The 20,848-nt window shown below is 42.8% G+C and overlaps 1 protein-coding gene across 1 annotated transcript; it reads right to left on the bottom strand.

Annotated features, from left to right (window-relative positions):
- Nucleotides 1-1,080: 1,080 nt before the first annotated feature.
- dpy19l1l (dpy-19-like 1, like (H. sapiens)) lies at nucleotides 1,081-20,202 on the bottom strand. Its single transcript, XM_046398845.1, has 22 exons — nucleotides 19,748-20,202; nucleotides 19,322-19,346; nucleotides 19,143-19,230; nucleotides 16,606-16,743; nucleotides 15,922-16,042; nucleotides 14,167-14,260; nucleotides 13,848-13,905; nucleotides 12,634-12,725; nucleotides 11,747-11,846; nucleotides 10,875-10,952; nucleotides 9,134-9,220; nucleotides 8,858-8,917; nucleotides 8,510-8,590; nucleotides 8,228-8,329; nucleotides 7,774-7,845; nucleotides 6,867-6,934; nucleotides 6,406-6,430; nucleotides 4,845-4,964; nucleotides 4,495-4,669; nucleotides 3,705-3,804; nucleotides 3,210-3,335; nucleotides 1,081-3,002 (listed from the first exon to the last, which is right to left on the bottom strand). The coding sequence occupies exons 1-22, from the start codon at nucleotides 19,968-19,970 to the stop codon at nucleotides 2,831-2,833; spliced, it is 2,205 nt and encodes a 734-aa protein (XP_046254801.1). The 5' UTR covers nucleotides 19,971-20,202; the 3' UTR covers nucleotides 1,081-2,830.
- Between the last annotated feature and the right edge of the window lie 646 nt (nucleotides 20,203-20,848).

Below are 20,848 nucleotides of genomic sequence, written 5' to 3'. Positions count from 1 at the left end.
CAGGCACAGGGAGAACATGCAAACTCCACACAGAAGGGCCCAGACCGGGATTCGAACCTGGAACCCTCTTGCTATGAGGCGACAGTGCTGACTAAATCAACATCCATTACATCCCAGCCCTTTCCAAATGAGTGCACACAATGTCGATTAATTCAACAGCAAATAAATCTCTCTGGATTTCACTGTATACCTTTTAACTATTAGACTGTTTGGGACAGCCTAATATAGGGACCAAATAGACTCTGACAAGTTCCAGAAGAAAGTTCCTCCATTTTCAGACTGTAATCAAACCCACAAAAGCCGATGGCCCAGGTATGCCATTAGTCTAAAGAAGTTTTAGAAAGAGAGAAATTTTACTGCTAACATAGTTGTTCAAGGGTTTTCTCAATTAGCCTTTTAATATGATAAACTTATACACCTCAGTATATGTTCCATTAAAGAGTGCAAATGCAAGTACTTATTAGATTCGTCTACATGGCATGCTTATTCCCAATTAGGGTGTATTGTCTTTCGTGAATCAGATAAGAGATCTAACATCACTTCCTTCTCTTTTTGTTTGGGTCAATGTGCACGGATCCTAAAGATTAAATGTTGTAAGTATTTCACCAACAAATTTTTTTATTCATATAAAACTGACATCACAGTCTCTCCCTAACCTTTTCAGCTACATTATAAATTGTTAGCAAAATCACCTCAGTAAAAGGGAATAAATATGTATTCAAAACTCCTAATCATAAGATTCACACGCACTTTTATTTGTATGAGTAAACTTCAAGAGCAGCTTACAAATGATGACACGATCAATCCCATTTAATCAATCTCTTTCCCGCAAGAAGAGACTGAACCTTAACTGAAATAGTTTTAATTTCACGTTGCAGAAGCTGTAAATACTTCTGACAAGACACGATCAACTGTGGTATTTATTACATTTTTGTACAAAAAAAAAAAATTATAAAAATCTTGTTCTACTTACAAAGTATGCAAGGTTCAACAACTGCAAAACTTGCCTGAACAGACGTAAAGGAGGTAAATAACGGTCTGATTTCTATATTAAAACACAAATTAGGACAAAAAAGCAGGTGCAGATGGCACATATTTTATTTTTTAAAATACAGACAAAATAGACAAATATTATAAAAGACCTCTGAAACACGGCAACGCCTGCAACAGAAAGAAACTACTTATGTCAAAGTGTTTTTTTTGGTAAGTGTGACAACAGTCCCACTCCCTAAAAACGGGCACTTGACTCACAAGATCACACGATGAAACCTCAACAAACAGCTCTGAAATCAGACGGACGAAAAGGCTAAACGCGTTTGATTTGTTCAGACGCTCACTCTGAAGTATTTCACCTCACCGCAGTGGGACCTTCTGAACTGAGAATGTGTGTTTGTTTTGTTTAAAATCTCACTCTGGTGCCCAGCGAGTCAAATCACCTGCACAAAGGTGTACTGTACCCACATTATTTCAACCTGTTCACACACCAAAAAAAACACATTAAAGCTGAGAGAAACGTGCAGCCTTTTTAGAAACAAAACCCATCACAGAATATTTCACAAGTAGTTCAGTTCCCAGTTACTGTGAAGTGCAGCCATCACGTTGGACGAGAAAATGTCGCTCGGATATGAAATGTTCGTTTCTCCTGCTGCCACTCGCCCAACACAGTGACTCCTCACTGCAGTGTGACGTTTTGCAAAGCGACTCGCTCGCTTTCTGGCCACACGTTAGATGAGAAGATGAACTGTCTGGGTGAATAATTTCCAATCACTGACCCCAAGACTGCTACCATTTACATAAAGTCCGCTGCTAAAGATTGTTTGGATTGGCTGTTTAAACTCACAAACAGGTTCTCAGTCACTAAAACACATCTTTCACGTGCTTCAGTAATCCGAATACAAGCTTTAAGAACAAGACATACTTTGGCAATAAACAATCATTCAAGAAACAATAAGTACCATTAAAGGCTGTACAGTGGTATTTTACAAAACAAGTGTGTGGGTTTTTTCAAAAACGGGACACAGTCAGGGGAAATCTGCTTGTCTCATTGACTATGCTTTGCCTTCTCTTTCTGCCAGTTTATAACTGAATTGGAATCAAAAGCTCTTCTACTGTGTGAAACTTCGTTAAAAACCTTCTTTCCATCTAATAAAGGCTGAATGATATGTACTACAAAGGTTTTTAACAGCTTCCAAACACAAGATCAGAATTTTCACCGTTTGCTTCGAAAGAAAACAAAGAACACCCTGCATACTCGCACGCAAATAAATTAGAAAAACTGTATACTGGTGAAGCACGTCTTCAGAGATCAACACTGTGCATAACCACAGAAGAAGTCGGCTTTTGTCAAGTTTGCAAAGGGTATTGCTTCACAGTAAGTGGACATCATCGATTGGTCCCTCCAGACAAAATTTACTTCTTCAGCGCAAGAAAATGAAAACCACGCAGTAAAAAAACAATACTGATGTATGGACAGCATCTCACTGAGGACAAAGTTCCTTAATATAATGATTCAATGTAACAGAACCAAACGAAGAGCTGCGACACGTTTTAGCTTTCACTCGAGCACCAACTGGAGCGTAACAGGAACGTCGCTGGATGCCGACGATGCAGTAACAAGGATGATTGGCAAAGAGTGGACAACAGGGAGAACCGCGAGAAGCTCCATGAGCGCAGAGCCTCATGGCAACGTGTCCAAACCGTTAGTTATCCACCTCTCAGAGCACTGCAGGAACTGCATGGATTCAAGGGAGTAAACAGCAGCAACGGCAGAGCAGGAACAAAACATAGGAAAAAGAAGTGGTGGGAAGAACAACAAGTCGGTCTGTCGATGTTATCTCAGATCTTTGGCAGCTTTGGGGACTTTGAGAACTTTGTAAATGTCATTTGAAAAGACTGTGGTGAAGTGGGGACGTGAGTTCTTGGACATGTGGGTGCAGAGGGGAGTTTTACCAACATTTTGGGGATCTTCGATGTCCCAGATCTCTGGCATACTGCACCCGGGCCTGGAAGCAGAGAGATGGAAGACAAAAGATGAAGAGGAGAAGAGGGACAGAAAGTAAAATGCGGTTAATCAGAAATTAAAAGCCTTCAAGTTTGCTCTTCGTAATTCTCCCTGAATAAAAGCACCAAAACAAAAACAGGAAAGAAAAATTAGCCCCAGGTAACAATATGCCCCTGTCTGTGATAGGACACTCATGGTGTTGAGGTACCTTGTTCTCCTGGTGCACCAAGAATCCTCCAGGACGAAGAAATCGACTCCCAGCTTCATCAGGTTCCTTTTCACTGTTTCTCCAGACATGCGGCTGTACATGGAGTAAACCAGCTTGGTTCTCTCCCTGTGAGGAACACAATACAGCACCGTTACAAGGCCGGAGAGAAAATGATGACAAACAGAAAGTAAACGTGCAAATCTCCAACACTGAAGGTATCATTAACTGGATGATGGATTTATTAAATTAAAGCAAACAAGTGTTGAAGACAAATAAAGCCATAAATTGTATTTTTTATTCCCTTCACATTATAAATATGCACAATAAACACTATGACAAAATCTGCCTGAAAAGCAATGCGGGCACGAGCACTCGATTTGCACGTCGAAACGTGCTGCGTACTGACCAGGTGAACACACTCTAAACAGGAGTGCAAACTGCCTCTGGACAAACACAAACAGGTTCTCTGTGCTGCTGTGTGTGAGTTCCACTGACCTCAGACCAGCGTCTTCGTAGTGGGGGTGGTTGACGATGGGCCGCCCCGTGGAAAGCTTCACGCTGGCCATGGTGGGCATGGCCCCAGCAAACACAGAGTCTGCATCAATCACACACAAAAGCATCTTATTTGACGTTTGAAGTACAGTATTAAAACTGTGCGCTACAGGCAGGGAAAATACTTCTTTCTGATTGGCTGGGAGGAGCCCAATCAAATGGTTTATTCAGTCAACGCACAACACCATCAGTTGATTTTGCAGTTATTTTAACAGCAGCACGACATGCAGTAGAATCAACACCTCTCAAAGAAAGTTCCAACAAAACGTGCACATCATAACCGCTGTGAAGGTCGGATTTACTGCAGGACTGTTGCATCAGGCTCCACCGTTTATTACATTCAGTAACAATGTCAACAACACAACCGTTACCATTTTAGCCCGGTTTAGTCTTAGATGTCTAGACATCTTCTGACCTTCAAATTCACCAAAACACACTCACCGGGTATAGACACAACCAAAATGTCAGCCACTTGTCGCACACTGACCTTTACCTCCTCCTCTGGAAGGAAATATTTTGGTTCAGCCTGTTGTGACTAACTGTGGGAGTATTTCAGATATCGAGAGCCTGAGCAGATTCTCTACAACACACGCTTGAAGACGAACTTTGATGGCAGATCAAGTGGAACCAGAAGCTCTCTCCTGATGTAATGCTGCATAAATTTGTCACGACCCATCTCATCATACTGAGCAGCAAACTCAGCGTAGTGATGGAAGCAGGCGACCTCACTCACCAGGCCGCGTGTTTTCCTGGATCCACTCCAGCAGCTCCTCCTGCGGCAGGTTGCTGAACTCTCCAATGATCGCCCACTGAGCCTGCAGGTTGGCCACGCCCTGCACGGCCATGAGGGCCAGGACTGCAAACACCACAGCCTGGTGTTTGAACTTCTCCCCAATCCAGCCAAACAACTGGAACGAGGGGGGGGAGAGAGAGCATTACAGGAGGACAGAGTGTGTGTGTGCTCAAAAGTCTCCTTAATGCTCAGTATGTGTGAAGAAACTTCACAGCTGAAACACTGATAACGCTAAGGAAACAGCTAAACTGAAGCTGTTATTCCTTCCCTTCATGTGGTCAGAGACACACCTGTTTGGAGCAGATGAGCGACGCCATGATGCACATGTGGGGCGTGAGGAAGAGCTTCAGACGCATGATGAGGATGGCCAGGACAGCAAAGGCAACCAGCTGCAGACTGTGGTACACCAACTGCAGAGCGACAAGTTCACACACACACACACACACACACACACACACACACACACACACACACACACATCTGATGATCGAGACTGACAGGAAGGAACTGCAACCCATTGTCTTCGTCTGCCATTTTATTCCCCCAAACAAGGCAGCAACAAAAGATTATTTTCATTGCTAATTAATCTACAGATAATTTCCTGGATTGATCAATTAATTGTTTGGTCTGTCAACTGACAGTTTCAATTATCCCAATCATAACTTATTTATAAAACAAAAATGCTGAACAAACTTTTATTTATTCAGTGTTTCTGACTCCACAGGGTAATTTTAAAATTTCCACATTTTTCTTTTTTTAATACCCCTATAAATTAAATATCATTTTGCGAGTGCTGTTCTGTTAAAACAAGCATTTTGAGAACATGTGATGGGCCCAGACTAAAACAATTCATTTAAAAATATGACACACGTGTGGAATGGAAAGGAAAATAGGGCGGTCATTTCTTTGAAATTCAGAGTAAAGGTCTAAAGGGAAAATTTTAATCTGCCAGCAACACTAATAACTGATAGTGAAATCACAAGCTGCAGCGCGAGAGTCACTGATCTGATTTACACTGATTTACAGGCGGCTCCCCTCAATTTCAAACTGATCTGAACAACGAGGAACAGCTACGTTTGCTGGACAGACCGCATGATGACACTGGCATGATGCTTTGATCTTCATGCTGAGAACGCCCTCGGGGTTCTGCAGTGTTACTCACTGAGCCATGCAGAAATATTAACGCAATTATCTGGGAAACTTCCCCACACTGTGGCTGGTGGATGAACATGCGAGCGCTCTCCTGCCCTGGGAGGGATATTAGAGAAAATGACACGCAGCAGCTGGGAGGGAGCTGACAAAAGGCGGCACAGCGGGATTTCAGAGCGGAGGGGAAGCTGCCTTTCATTTCTCGGTAATGAGAAAAGGGCTGAAAATCACTTAGGGACATGGTAACTGAGCAGACACTACTGCACTGGAAGAATCTAATCAAATAAAACAGGTTTACAGAAATGGAACAAAGCTGTAAAAAAAAAAAAACCCTTCACATTAAAGTCGTCTCAGCCACCAGCCGCAACGTAATCCTTTGAGTCAACTCTGACCGTCAAAGTCACGTCCACTAAAGGTGTTTTTTTGTTTCCACTCACAGGCTTAAATTGTTACTCTGAGTATCAAAAAAACATTACATAAAGGATTCGTACCAAGTAAAACGCATTGCAGCCGTGTTGCAGCTGACGACTGAGGTGACCTACTGGACCAATTCCAAAACTTCTGGCGAGTATGAATCATTTTTATGCCAAAATATCCCAACAGAAGGCCCAGAATGAAAAATACTGGCATTCCTCTTTAACACCGAGGGCTTATCTTGTGTTTGTGACACACAACATAAAGGAGGTGAAGAGTATTTCTCACCTCTCCTCTACCGACTCCTTCACACCTGCAACACAGAACAGACAGAAGTATATCAGCTCAGCCGTCCACGTGGGACCGATCGACATGCAGAGCAGCAAAACTGGGGTGTAACAAAAAAAATAGATAAAACTTTGATATTTTGTTTTGTGATGCTGTATCAAGTTTTAATAGTTGAAACCCCTGACAGCTAGATGGCAGCGAATTAATCTTTCAGCCATTTCACTCTTCCACTCCATTGTAACGTCAGCTGAGACAGGAAGAAGTAAGCACACATTGCTAGTGTAAACACAAAGAAGACAGGCCAGTGAAAGAAGATACTGCCTGGCAATACATTAGCCCCGTAAAATATTCTTACAAACTAATTCATTTTTTCTTAATTGCTATTGAAAATGTATTCAAGTGAATCAGTAACTTTTGTGAAATCAGCAACAAGGCCAGCGAACAGGCCTCCGGAAGCTCACCCTGCAGCTTCATCAGCATCGTCAGTCTTCCTGCCCTCCCTCAGGAACCGGACTATATCCTGGACAGTCTGAAGAGGACATATTCTTTCAGACACCATGTTTCCAGCACATACTGCAGTGTTTAAGAACATTTTCCTAACAGCCTGCACAGTTTGTACTGCACGCTTTGTCAAACTGACTTACGAATTATAAGTTCAGCGTAGGTGAGGCTTAATGAGATGAGACGACGTAAAGAGCAGTTCCTTTAAGTGTTGTTTTCTCTGACGTTTGCCCCATAATGTATTTCATGTTTTGGGAATCAGAGAGCAGCAGAAGAAACATGCAAATGACAGGCAACCAACGTCTGTTCAATCAGTCACTACAGTCTACACAGAAGGTAGTCTTTTTTAATGTATTTTAATGCATGTGTGCATGTAGATTAAATGCTGAATGTGTGATTGAGTGCTTGAGTATCGAGTGTTTGTGGAGTTTGTGGTGACTGCAGCGTGGCACAACTGAAGACGTGAGAGGAAGCTGAAAGCTAAGAAGTGAACCTTGAGTTTAGCATCTTATTAACATCTTTAATGTCTGACAAAGGACTATGATGGACACTTAGCTGCTGAGTTCAAGTCCTGTCAGTTTTTCATAAGATTTAATTCTTTAAACCATATACTTGACCCCTCCTCCAAACAGCGACTGCACAATCAAAGCTCAACCAGCGTACGCAGTCACAACAGGTCTGCCACGCTTCAGACACACAGCACAACTCGTGAATCTACTGGTTGGGATTCAACCACACTCAGATCTGCTCTCTTTAATGTTTTCATGCTTTGCAGCCAGACTTTGTGCCGTTTCTTTTGGTCAGATTTTATCTTGTGCTTTGAAAACAAATCAAAGTTTGTCCATTTGTGAGGAACAGGAGATTTACCCTCCCAGCGATGAGAGCGACCACCAGCAGGTTGATGGGCAGCAGCAGTGTTTTAAGGTAGCGTACAGGAGTCTGAGGGAGACAAGAGACAGAATTATTGAGTTACAATAATGTAGACTCTACTCCAACTACCCGTCTGCACATTCACAGACACAAAACACAAGAACAGGTCTGCCGTCTAGCACTGAACTCAACTCAGAGTGAGCTGTTGCTTCTGCTCATGTCAGGTTTCTTTCCTGTGAAATTCAAAGCACAGGTACGGCTCCCTCTACACCTATGACCTGCCGTGAGAAAGTATCAGCCACTCTGATAAAAATCAGCAGGCTTTTCTTTTTGGTCATCTCAGGAGACACAAACATCTGGCAAGACGTTCACACCGAACCACCTGGGACTCAGCGGACAAACTCACACAGATGAACTTGATGAACTTGGCTTTGGTCAAAGCAGAACTTACCTCTAACTCAATGAAGTCAAATTCAGCAGCACACGTGTACATCAGAGTGTGAAAGTCTTTGTAGCTCGTGAACTTGGACTTGATTAGACCACTGATGTGAGCCTGGAAAAAAAACAATTCAAACCAATTTAAGATTGTTCACTGAACTGAAAGCACCGTCACATTGGTAAGTACTGTATACTGAGCTGTTAAGTCAAAAATAACACCACCGTACATCAGAAAAACTGCTTCTGTAAACATAAATCAAAATTAACAACAGCTTTTGAGCTCAGAGTTTCGTACATCATCTGAGGCACAGAGGACCGTGGACAGCATGAATTTGAGGAGCACCGTGGAGCCGACCCAAGCCAAGCCCTGCATGACCTGAGGGGGAAGAAGAGATGCACACTGAAAGGCTGACGTGACGCTAACACACACACACACACACACACACACACACACACACACACACACACACAGGTTGGGAGCAAGTTGTGCAGACTATGCTGCTGCTGACTGGACATACAGGTTAAACAAATTCAGTAGCCAGTGCCAATATTTTATCTCTATTAAGCTTTATTGTTCATTGCTGATTTACTCATAATTATGTGCATCCTTTAAAGACATAAAAGTGAAGTATATCCTACATACCCATGTGACGATGCCAGGTTTGAAGATTTGAGCAAATCGATCCCTCAATGCAATGATTGCCTGAACAAAAAATAAAGAAAGAAATAAATAAATGATCAACAGAATTCAAACTCACCAAAAAACCTAATCCACAGCCATGCAAAATGCTTAAACACAAATTATCTCCACTGTTTCGTTTCAAATGTATTTGTTATTTGAGCCCAGCTCGATACTTGGATCAAACTGAACTTATCTTCACTGTGCACACAGAATATCAGACTCCAGGGTCCAGCTCACCCAGATGGAGATGAGTGAGGAGGCATAGAAGGACGTGAGCAGCATGGAGTTTCCAAACATCAGGACAAAGCAGACGCCGAGAGTAATCTGCAGGATGAGAAGAGGAAGCAGAGGAGGTGTCACTCATCACAGTCCTGTGGTATTCACACGTCGGTGGACTGGGCAGCGCAGTCCATCCAGCTACACTAAGTGCTGTTTTCCAGCAGCTTGATGTGCATGATCTGTCAGTGTAATTAAAAATAATGCCAAACATGCAAAGCCGGTTTCTGTGGCTTTCCGGTGGTCTCATTAAAACACTCAGCTGCATATGCACATCTCTGTCTCTGTGTAGCAGGAGGGGATGGATTCTACTGAAAGTCAGTCAGAAGTCTCTCTGCGTGTCACAGTGTTGTCGAAAAACACTCCAGAGATTTCAACTACTGCTATAAAGTTTGAATACGCAGCCAATAGCAAAACATAATCCTATTCAACGAACTCTTGATGCTTAATCCCACAGTGGAGAGTGAAGTGAAGCACCGCTCTGCATTATGCACACAGTGGGGCAGGCTTTCACCACCGGGGACACGAATAACGCAGGGCCAGGGGGAAGCTCAACCAACCTGAAAAAATAGGAAGTTTGTGCCTTAAAACAGTTAGCATCTGAGCAGATTCTCTTAAAAAACAACAAGAAACAAAAACAAGGAGATTCAGTTTACCATCACAACAAGCAAAAATTAAAAAAAATAACAAACAAAAAAACAGTGAATTGACTTTAAATGTTGTTTCAGCACTACTAAAAACCAACAAACTAAAACCTCAAATATTATTAAATTCCAGCTTCTGAAATGTGAGAAACTGCTGCTTTTTATATTGTAAACATTTTAGTGTTTGGGATCAGATTAAAGGCATCGTGTTGGGATCTGAGGAATAGCGATGGGTAATTTTTGGCATTCTCAAAAACTAAATGCTCAATTAATGATAAAAATAACTGACAGATGAACTGAAAATTTGTTTTGCTCCTATACGTTTGTATTCCTGTAACAAGTGACAGCGCACAGGTTCGTTATCAGCGCTGTGGAGGTCAGAGAGGACACACACGCCTGGTGGTACTTCTGTATTTCTTTTCTCACACAAAGCCAAAGTCATCGTTGGCAAGCACTCTAAATTATGCAGAGCCATATGCCTTCCTCTGACACAAATCTCCACCATCTCACCACAAAGGGCCTTCTCCTTATCTGTGGAGCACACAGTCGCCAGCTAACAGGCTGCCATGCTGAGGGGATTAGGGAGAGAGAATGTGGAGGAGAGGGACCAACGGCCGCAAGAACACACACACACACACACACACACACACAAACATCTTTACACACTCTCACATCAACACTGATACACTTGTGTGCTTGGCAGGGTGAATCGAGTTGCCCACATATCCTCCCTCTTTCAGGCTAAAAAGGCGCTCGCTCAATAGCATCGTTAATGCTAAAAAAGAAAAGTCATCCCTGTCTCAGCTGGCCCTCGCAGCTCATGAAATTCCTCTGGCTGAGAAGCTGAGCGAGATAATAAGAACCGAGGCAGAGCCCATTACAGAGGACAGAAGCTGCAAAGACTGTGACTTACTTTGGAAACAACACATGATCCAAACACACAGTGAACGCTAATGTACACCTGTGAGACATCAAACTACTCAGCAATGCCACTGCATGATGCACCAGTGGCAAATAAATACGTAGGGTCAGGACTTCTGAGAGCTCATCCACTGTACCATGTGAGTGACCAGGATGGACTGCATCTTGGCGGCGCCGAGGTAACCCAGGATGTAAGAGGCAAACAGAGAAGCCACCTGGAAAAGAACAATAAAAATAGACAAACTTAACAATACAGCGCAACACCGAATAACATACAAACAAAAGCAGCAGGAGCCTTAGTTATATACACATATATAATATCTGTGGAGATTCTCAGTCATCCAGGTCATATTCACTCAAAGAGTTAAAGCAAGGCGTCTGGACTTGTGAAGATTTGACTTGAACACATATATAATATTAATATGGGCATGAGCTGTTATAATACTGTAAAATACTAGCAAAGAGGATAATCTAACAAAGCCACTACTTCTTTGATTCTAAAAACTTGTTAGACCTGGAGTGTATTTAGTGCATTTATTCAGAGTGAGAAGTGAACAGCGTGGGTGGATATACAGTATTTGGCCTCAGGTTGGGTTACACACATAGCGGATGAGACGGACGGGTCCAATTAGCAGCTTATAAATATAAATCAAAGAAATTACAGCGGTGAAATGACTAAAAACCCCCGTACAGAAGCGTGGGCTGAACTGCTGCTGATGACCTGTTTGTTCTTCAGTCCAAACTCCAGCTCTTCTGTCTGCCAGCCCACACTCTTCACATGCTTGTGTGCATCCCTCAAACAATCTGTTCCTCTCAAATTATTCGGATTTTAAATGCTCGTTTACATCTATGCTGCAATTTGTGAATTCAGTGTCTTTAGCGCTCTTCTTTCAGGCTTTCTGCACTCTTTGCAAGACTCTTCTGTCCCCTCCAAGTCTATTTAGTCTCTATTTTCTCTGAAATCTTTCCCTTTCTTCTCCCCTCACGGTTTCTCTTGCTCTCTGCTTACCTGTGTGAGCAGCACAAACTGGGCGAACTGCCAAGGGAGCATGAAGCACAAATTGGAGACGCCCAGGGCGACCATGGCTGTCCGGCTCGCCTTCCGTGTTCTGTGGAGAGAAGAGAGACGGTGGGAGGGAGGGAAAAACAGAGCGGCAAGAAAGTGTGGGCTTAAAGGAGATAAGAGAAGATGCATTAACACGGCTGAGGAAACACACAACCACACACACTTAATTTCACTCTGAGTGTACCACAAAGACCCAGTTATGCACTGAGCCAGCCTCAGAAATACGACACGGGAGTTCATTGTCCTCTTAAAGCTGGTGGGAGAAGAAGTCAGAGTCACTGGCAGCCCTCACACAACACGAGGTGGCGTCCACTCGCTGATGTGCAGCGAGAGCAGCACTCGCCTGTGTGACCGGTACGTTAGCTCACTATGCTGCCTGGTGACACAATCTGGCTTTGCTTCCCCACGCATAAACTGCAGCCCGCATTGCTTTCAAATTACAAGCAAGTAGCAAGTAGCAAGTAGCAAGTAGCGTCTTGATCACGTTTTACTGCTGTCGCTTCACATATTCAACAGGCTGGTTAAACGAAAAGAAAAGCAGAACTGCAATGGATTATAAAGTAGCAGAAAGTGTAAATTCTTAAAGTACAAGTACCTCAGAACTTGAGTAAATGTACTTGTGATGTAAAATGAACACTACATTACAGAATAATGACAAGCTGAGAGTTTCATATCAAATTAAAGAAAGAAAAATCTTGCTTTATTCCTTTGTTTTTATGATTTAATGTGGAGTATATGCTAACGTGATAAATGAGGCTCGTTGGGATATGCTGTGGTGGGAGAATCTGCATCACTGTGTGTGAAGACGGCGAGGCTGTCTGTGAGTTTACCGCAGGATGTAGGTGAGAAGGAGCATCTGCAGGACTAAGAAGGGGTAGGCAAAGCTCTCCCTCAGGGGTGGAGTCCACATCACCCGAGTGCTCTGACAACATCCATGAAAACACACATCAAAGACAAACAAACAACGTATATATTAGATAAATTTATGAGTGACCTGACAAACCAAAAAATTAAATGTTGGCTGTTGTCGGGCTTGTGTGTCTGTATTTGACCAAAGATCATTTGTGAGGCAAGACCCTCCACTCTGTCACTCCTGTACAGTCACAGGCGGACTTTTTCTTCTTCCAACTCCAACGAGTTTTCTCAATGTAGCATCACATTGTCTCAGTTGGAACTTTAACTTACATAACACCAATAATTTAGCAAGTAAACAGCACAGTCACAGCTGTCATTTCAATGTCCCAGATAAATATTTAATCAAGGTTGCATCTATTCTTCTGCTATGTGTATTAGTCGTTCCACTGCACGCTGAGCATCTTTGGCACAAAATATGTTTCAGAATTATTTTCTATTTGATCTCATTTCAAATTTCAGCTTGCATTGTCACTAGTCACCGGCGTCATTTAGGTATACAAAATATATCACATTCATCTTGACTCTATTGTATCAACAGATATTTGGGACTTTGGACTGAGATCGTTTTTTCTGGCTGCCACAGACTGCTTGCAGAAGGGGACTCGGTCTCTATCGCTTGATAAAATCGCACACCCCTATTTATACATAATATACTTCACACTATAATCTCACACGTTTGCCGCCTCACAACACTTAGCAACATTACCAACATACTGCTTTAAAAAAGCAAAAATAACAGATGCTCCTGAGGCACACTGACAGGAGGGAAAAGACAGTAAAGAGGACAGCATGGAGCTTGAAAGGACTGAGAACCACCTTTCTGTATGTGTGTGTGAGAGACTGAAATGTCGCTGTATTGATCTGGAAATGTAGTGACTTTGTATTTCATTTGAAGGAAACTGAAGAGAGGGAGGAGGCGGGTGGAGGGACTAAGCTTTGAAAGTCAGCCAAAACCAACTCTAAGCTCCTTTGAGGGCTGAAATGACTCCCTATTAACCATCCTCTGCTTTTGTGAGAGCTTCTCCATTCTGAGTTATACACATTTTGGAAGCTTACACCCATCAAGACGAGCAGCAAACGTTTAACTCCTCTGACTCACCAACACTGATAGAAAGGGCAGCGCACTCACCTCGCCGTGGTTGAAGAAAAAGCACATCGTGGTAACGACGCCTCCCAGCCGACTGCCACTACACAGGGAATATGGGAAGAATTCGGGTTGCAAGATAAAGGAGGCAGAGAGAAAGAGAACAACAGATTCAAAAAGGTCAACCTCAAACTGATGTTTCAAATCCACATCTGACAGAAGAAAAACCGCAAAGATGCTTTTTCTTCTGACAGCTGACTCATGAGGGAGGAGACAGACCACAGAAACTGATCCCCTCATCTCAAAAGCCCATCTCAGCCTGACAGTACAGAGTCACAGACAGGTGAGTCAGGTCAGGACTTACCTGAGGTAGGCACCATAAATGAAGAACAGGCTCATCATGGCGCCGTTCAGCAGGAACACACAGGTCACGTAGAAATATGCCGGGTCGCCCATTCCTAACATCCGCGAGAACACACCAGACGGAAACAGAGAAGATTACAATCCTTCCTCAGAGTTTCAGAGATTGATCACTTGAGGAACAAACAAATCACTTGACAGCCATTTTGATAATGACAGATTAATCATCAGTGAGCCACGGACAATTGTCCCCCCATTCAAGCCTGGTTGTGAAAGCAGCTTGTCACCCCAGTTTCTCCCTTTCACCTCACATTTTCTTGTTAGCTCTCTAGTGTGTCCACATTGATGCAAATGTCCCAAAAACAATTACTCTCTCTTGTGTATCATTATAAATTGTATATAAATGAGACTTCAACAAAACAACATGAAGACATCGGCTTGGCCTCTGAGATGGACACTTTCCCTGCCCTAGTTTGTCTTCTTAATGTCTCTGGTGTGAATCGAATTCACATTCAAATTGGCGAGCTCGCCCCCACCCACCACCAGTAAAGAAACCAAAATGTCTGTCTGCCACGGGAAGTCTAGAAAGATCTACGGAAATTTCGGCAGAACTGAAATTAGTGAAGATGAAAATGAGAGTATGTGGCATATTTGAGATCCGGGAAACATTTAGAGAACACGTTCTGTTTGACCAGTTCCTGTGTTGACCTAATTTAAACTGAATAATAATGCGTCTAATTTTGATGCAGAAGTTCAGGTTCCTCAGTTTGAGCTCAGAGATGCAGTTTTTTTTCCTGACAAAACACTCACTTTGCTTCATCTTACTACATCAGTAGGTACACAGTACATATTAACAAAGCTGCAAAGACGAGTGAGGTATATGGAAGTGTGCCGACATTACTGGGAGTTGCTTCATCGCTGTGACATGAGGGTAAACCACAGGATAAACAGAAAATCCAGCTTTTTCCGACAGCAGCTCAGTGTGAATATAGACTCCCTGCTATCTACTGTGTCATTCTCACAAAAATAATGTCCTCACTGACAGTTACAGGAAATGTTCCCACTCTCTGTTAGCTGTTCTGCAAGGCGGCTTGCGTCAGGTTTATGTAAACACTGTGAAAACAGCCTGTGTACATCGACCCCGGGGTGCCTCGCTGCACTAATGAGACTGACAGAAACACACAGATTACAGCATCACAAAGGAAAGCTGACAACCGATTTTTCTTGTTTACTCTCAGCAGATTTACCCTTCGAGGAAATGCTCATTCAAACAAATACCAGATAACTATGTGTGCAATAGGTAAAAGCAGTTTTCTATCCCTCAGGGTGCTGTGATAATAACCATTTTTCCCTCGCTGTCTTAAAACTGCTGTTATACCTTTGAGAGGCCTGGTGTGATTTGGTGAGCCTTGATTTGCTTATCTCATATCTCACTGCTCATCTTCTTGTTATTGATGACAGGGCTGATATGGTTGGTCGACTGACTAGTTGATCAAACCATGTTGATAATCAATTAATCATTTTCAGGCACTTTTCAAGGAAAAATGCACACATTACACACACTAATTTTAGTTTCTCAAACATGAGGATTTGATGTCTTTGTCCGTCTCATGTGGCAGCTGAGTCGTTTAATAAAGAAAAAGTTTAACATTTTTAGAAAAACACTTCTTCTTAGGTCTCCAGGAAATGAATGTAGTGGCCCGAGTGTGTGTGAGTATATTTGCATGTCACAGTGGAGCTCCAAGGCGACGGTGGGTACCTTCACAGCTGTCCACAGGCGTGAGTCCCTCTCCTCTGTTGATAGACCAACACATCTTTGTGGGAATCCCAAAGAAGCCCATTACACCTGTGTACATCCGGTACCAGCTGGCGAGGACCACCTGGGGAGCAGAGACAGAGACAATCAGTCCAAAGCCAATTTAAACATGCTTGAAAGGCCTTCCTGTCCTGTTGTCTCTGAGGGCTACAGACACCCACTGGATTCCCATTGTTGTCCAGTTGAATTCCATTACTTTTCCAGAAGACATTGTGAGTACTCCCCCTATTGTTTTGTTGAAACTAGTAAACAGTGCCACCCCTGATATAACTGAACTAGCTTTTGAAAATGCAGGAAATAAAAACAGATGTGTGTGAAACCAGTTGAAACTAAATTCTGCTCTCATCTTATTAAGTACCAGTTTCCATGCTATGGTTTTCAAAATTCCACAAAGTGAGTTTTACATCTAACATTCTTCTAAAATTCTTATATCTAATCCAGGAATAAAGAATGACTTCTATAAATCTCGTAGATCATGAGACTTGCACTTTAACAATAGAATGTTATTACATTTTTTGATTTGATTGTTTTAAAGTCTGATAACAGCAAATAAAATTTGCAAACACTGAGATGGATCACGCTACCAGACAGCAAATCATACGACCTGCTTGTCAAATTAACATTTACCTCTGGGTAGAGATTGAATCTCTTCAGTGTGTTAATGACCAGGGGGTACTCTGTCAGCCGATCATTCATGATCATGTGGAGGCCATCCAGGAAAGAGGGAGCCTCAATGATGGTCTTGTAGTAGGAATAGTACAGACCCTGCAACCAACAGAAGATTCATGCACTTCATTAAACTCATACAGAAAAGCGAGATACATTTGAAAAGAGAAATGTCAAGGCAGAGCGAGAGCAAGAAAGACCAAACAAAGAAAAGGGGAGATAGAGAGAGAAGAGAGTGATCCAGAGAAAGAGACAGCAGACTGACACTAAATATAACTCCACAACATACAAGTCAGACAGAGAAAATCAACCACTTGTACAGGCTCAGCAGATGGCAACAGCTCACAGCACATTTGGTAGCACACAGCAGGGGTGAGGGAAGGAAAAACATTCTGTTTGCATATGATTATACTGTCACCTTCAGCGTCACGTCTCAAAAGGGCAACGAGTCTACATTTCAGCGACTTTTACATGGTTATGGTGATGGGCGAGGACAAACACGTGCTACATTAAAAAGACACACGTGCTGATCGCATGGCCACTGCAGCTGCCTCTGCAGAGACCAAAGTCACTGAAAACACACACTACAGAAAAGCACCAACATTTTGCATATTGTCAGAATCACAAATGTCAGCTCTAAAGATCCAGTCCAACATTTCCAGTCCTAATACTGCGGAAGGAAATTGTGATTTTTCTCTGAATGTGCAGATCATGTGCAGAATATTCCAGTTGCTGTTTCCACACACACAATTCAAAGTCGGCTGCTCCTCCACAGCTTGACATTTGCCTCCCGACTGTTTGTCACAGCTTGGTAATGGAGGTGGTCGAGTGAGCCACACGGTGAAGGAAGAGAGAGCAGAGCAGTGAATCAGAGACAACATTTTCACAGGGTTTGTGTTCTAAAACACAAATAAACACACCCACACATCTGCACAGCCCTGTGGATTTTGGGTGAGTACAGCTGAAGTACAGGCTTCACACACACCTGCAGATCCTTAGGGAGAAACAGAGACAGCTGTAACCTGGTTGGTACTTCATAAAGTCCAGACCTCGCCAGTCATTGGCTGGGGGATATGATATGAAGTGCTGCACAGAGGCTGACAACCAGAACTGTTGAATCATTGCAACATACTAAGAAAATAAGAGAATACAGACAAAGGGCAGAATGTCTGCAGATACAGACAAAACCACACCCTTTCAGAGAGTAATAAGGGATGACTGAGAGAGAGCGCTTTGCTGGATATTATGCCTTTAAAATACAGATAATGATTTTAACTAAAGGCTGTACAAGAGACAAACTCAAGCCTGCGTTTGTTGTTGTGTACTGTGAAACTCAGACGGGCAGGTCAGAGTTCATCTCTGTTCAACATTAACTTGCAAATGCATTTGGTTTTCAAATAATGACAGAAGCCCCGTGTTTGGAAATGCTAAAATCACTTTTCTACTGCTGTGTAGTCACCTTGTTCTGTCACGCAGAGTACAAACTGCAGTATCGCCTGCAGTTTGTGATCGTGCTGCTTGATATTTATTTATGACCTAAATATGAACTGCGGCATCACATCCCTCTTCAAGGCTGAGTGTGGGACAGAAGAGTAATGTGACAATGTGATTACAGTGACTGTGGCTGAAACTAACTATATGTATACAATTTATACGGTGCATACTTGGTAAATTTGTTTTCAGAACAAAAACTTTTTTTGTAAGCAATCTTTACGAAATTATTTTTAGAATTAATTAATAATCTGAGTCATCTATCAAGTTAAAATAGTTATAATAGTAATAATCCTAGGTAGCTACCTTCTATATTTATGCACTATTTAATGTCCATTTCACCTGTATTTTTGTATAGCATAACTTATCATCTGTACATTTCCTCTTGTAAATTATGTCCATAGTTCCTGCCTATAGTCTACTACATTTAATGCATGTCCATCTGTATAATATGTTCATATCATCATCATACATAACATACGATGTACATATTATTCATTTATTTATTATATCTGCACTTGCTGCTTTTTGCACTTCTGGTTAGATGCTAAACTGCATTTCGTTGCCCTGTACCTGTACATGCGTAATGACAATAAAGTTGGATCTAATCTAATCTAGAAAAAAAACAAAGCTAAATATTTCCTGGTTCCAGCCTCTCAAATGGGAGGATTTGTTATGTGATCGTAAATTAAATCTCTTTGGGTTTTGGACTGTCACACACACACACAACCCAAGACCTTTGGGTTCTTGCTTATATGAGGTTTGGAAATATGCACTTTTCCCCAAAAATTTATAACCACAACAAAAACACATTAGTCAACAAATGTGGAAAACACATGCGAGTGTAAGTGCGACGTCGTGCTCTTCCTCTGAAGCTGAACCTGTTCTGAGCCAAAACTCGAGCACGAATATCAGCACAGGCTGACATCAGCCAAAACAGTAACGTCAGCTCTGAAACAATTTTATCAGTGCATTCGAAACAAAAACAAAAACTATGAAGTATTTACCATTTCTGTCCGAAAAGCCATTTCCTTCTCCAGGTTTGACAAGTGTGAGAAGTGTCTGTCATTCTCAAACAGCTGTGAGAGATGGTGCCTGAGCACAGGAGGAGAAATAAGTGAGCCGAGAGCTGCATCCCCAAGCAAACACAGCAGTAACAGTAAGACATGCCGACACAGCAACTCACCAGTGGAGATAGCCAGTCAGAGCAGCTGTGGACAGAAAACAACGAACTTAACGTTACTTCATCGCTGAATGGCTGCACGGACGTCCAGAAACAAACACAAACGATACCAGTTAAACTAAGAAACGAGATAGCTGACTACAGTCACACACATATTAGCTTGAACTTTGCCAGAAAACCTGTTAACACGTGAGGAACTGACAGGTCCCTGAAGCAGAGACGAACACAGGCTAGTTTTATGTGATTTTAATGAACAGCAACAATGGGTCGCTAACGCTGGTGAGCTAGCCTTCAGGTGGGCTAACGCTAGCCAACCGATCGGAGATAACTTAATCTAGCGGATCCGCTAATGCTACGAGTGTGGACGGCGTTAGCAGCAGTTAGCTAAAGGTCCGCGGAGAAGCTAGCAGGCTAACGCTCCTAACTTACCGAGGAGCAGAGTGATTCCCAGCTTCACGGCTGCAGACGGAGTTAGCCCAAGCTTGTTTCTGATACCCGAGAGTCCATTTGGATGAGAGCTGTTGAAAGCTTTGCCTTCCCTGCCTGGTCGCCTAACGTTACTTTTGCAAGGGGCAGAAACAAGCGGACTCTTGTCGCGGTCAGTCTGGGTCGCTGGACTCTTTCCGGTCTGTTTTCTGTTTTTAGCCACCATGATCTCCAGGAGGAGCAGAGGTTAGGAAGGCGCTGAAAAACCCGAGGGTGTGCGAGCTAAGCAGCCCCACAGTCGCTCGTATCTGCTCCTACGATCTGCCCCCTTTTACTACCTGAGTGATGCTTTCACTGGTTTCACGCTTCAGACGCTTGTAGAAATCTTACGAGGCTTCGCCCCCAACCGGACATTTGGCGCCACTGCAAAGAGCTTCCGATGGTAACCATGGGAACGACGAGTCCTGGGTACCATACGGTTTAGCCGGAAGCAGCGCAGTTGAAATAAAAACCTCCTCTCTATTTTGAGAGGACGTTGCAGGTTTGGCAAACTCTGGCAGGCTGGTTGAAAACGTGGCTTTTCTCTCGGCCGATTTCAGCAAAAACAAAACAAAAACAAACAAAACTTTTGTCTCACACCAGTGACAACTGAATAAAACGTCATACATCCAAATGATCTTTCAAACTTTCCCAGGAGTTGGTGAGTTGATAAATAAACGAATAAAGACTTTCCAGAAGAAGTTCCACCAGCATTTCAGCACCAGTAGGTGTCGCTGTGGGACCACACTTCCATCACAGCTGCACACTGTCGGCTGCACCTCCTAACAGTGTCAGGTTGTTGTTGCACAGACTTTGTTCACATCATTATTTAAAGGGGTCCTAAACTTTCAGAATTTCCTTGTTATGTTTTTTCCTTCACCTTTCTGGTTGAATTTCATTTTATTTACAGCAGCCACGCTACAACTGCGGCCTTGTTACAGTCGTCTGTGGACAGAAGAGATTCTGCAGATTCCCAGGCTGTAAAGGGAGAGAAGGGAAATTGTATTTTCATACACTTCAGTGTATGAAAGTGCACAGACGAGCAGACTCCATGATGCTGGGCTG

This window comes from Scatophagus argus, chromosome 9, assembly GCF_020382885.2.
Source record: "Scatophagus argus isolate fScaArg1 chromosome 9, fScaArg1.pri, whole genome shotgun sequence".
NCBI lineage: Eukaryota > Metazoa > Chordata > Actinopteri > Scatophagidae > Scatophagus > Scatophagus argus.
Note: the sequence above shows the minus strand (reverse complement) of the source record. Positions and strands in the feature narration are given on the sequence as shown.

Bases quoted from the DNA above. Each gene is read 5' to 3' on its own strand.
- dpy19l1l (XM_046398845.1), bottom strand. From the start codon at position 19,970: ATGGTGGCTAAAAACAGAAAACAGACCGGAAAGAGTCCAGCGACCCAG. The intron at 16,744-19,142 runs GTAAATACTTCA...TGTTGGTTGCAG, and splicing joins TGGCTTTTCGGACAGAAATG to GGTCTGTACTATTCCTACTA. The intron at 11,847-12,633 runs GTAAACTCACAG...TTCTCTCCACAG, and splicing joins CTTCTCACCTACATCCTGCG to AACACGGAAGGCGAGCCGGA.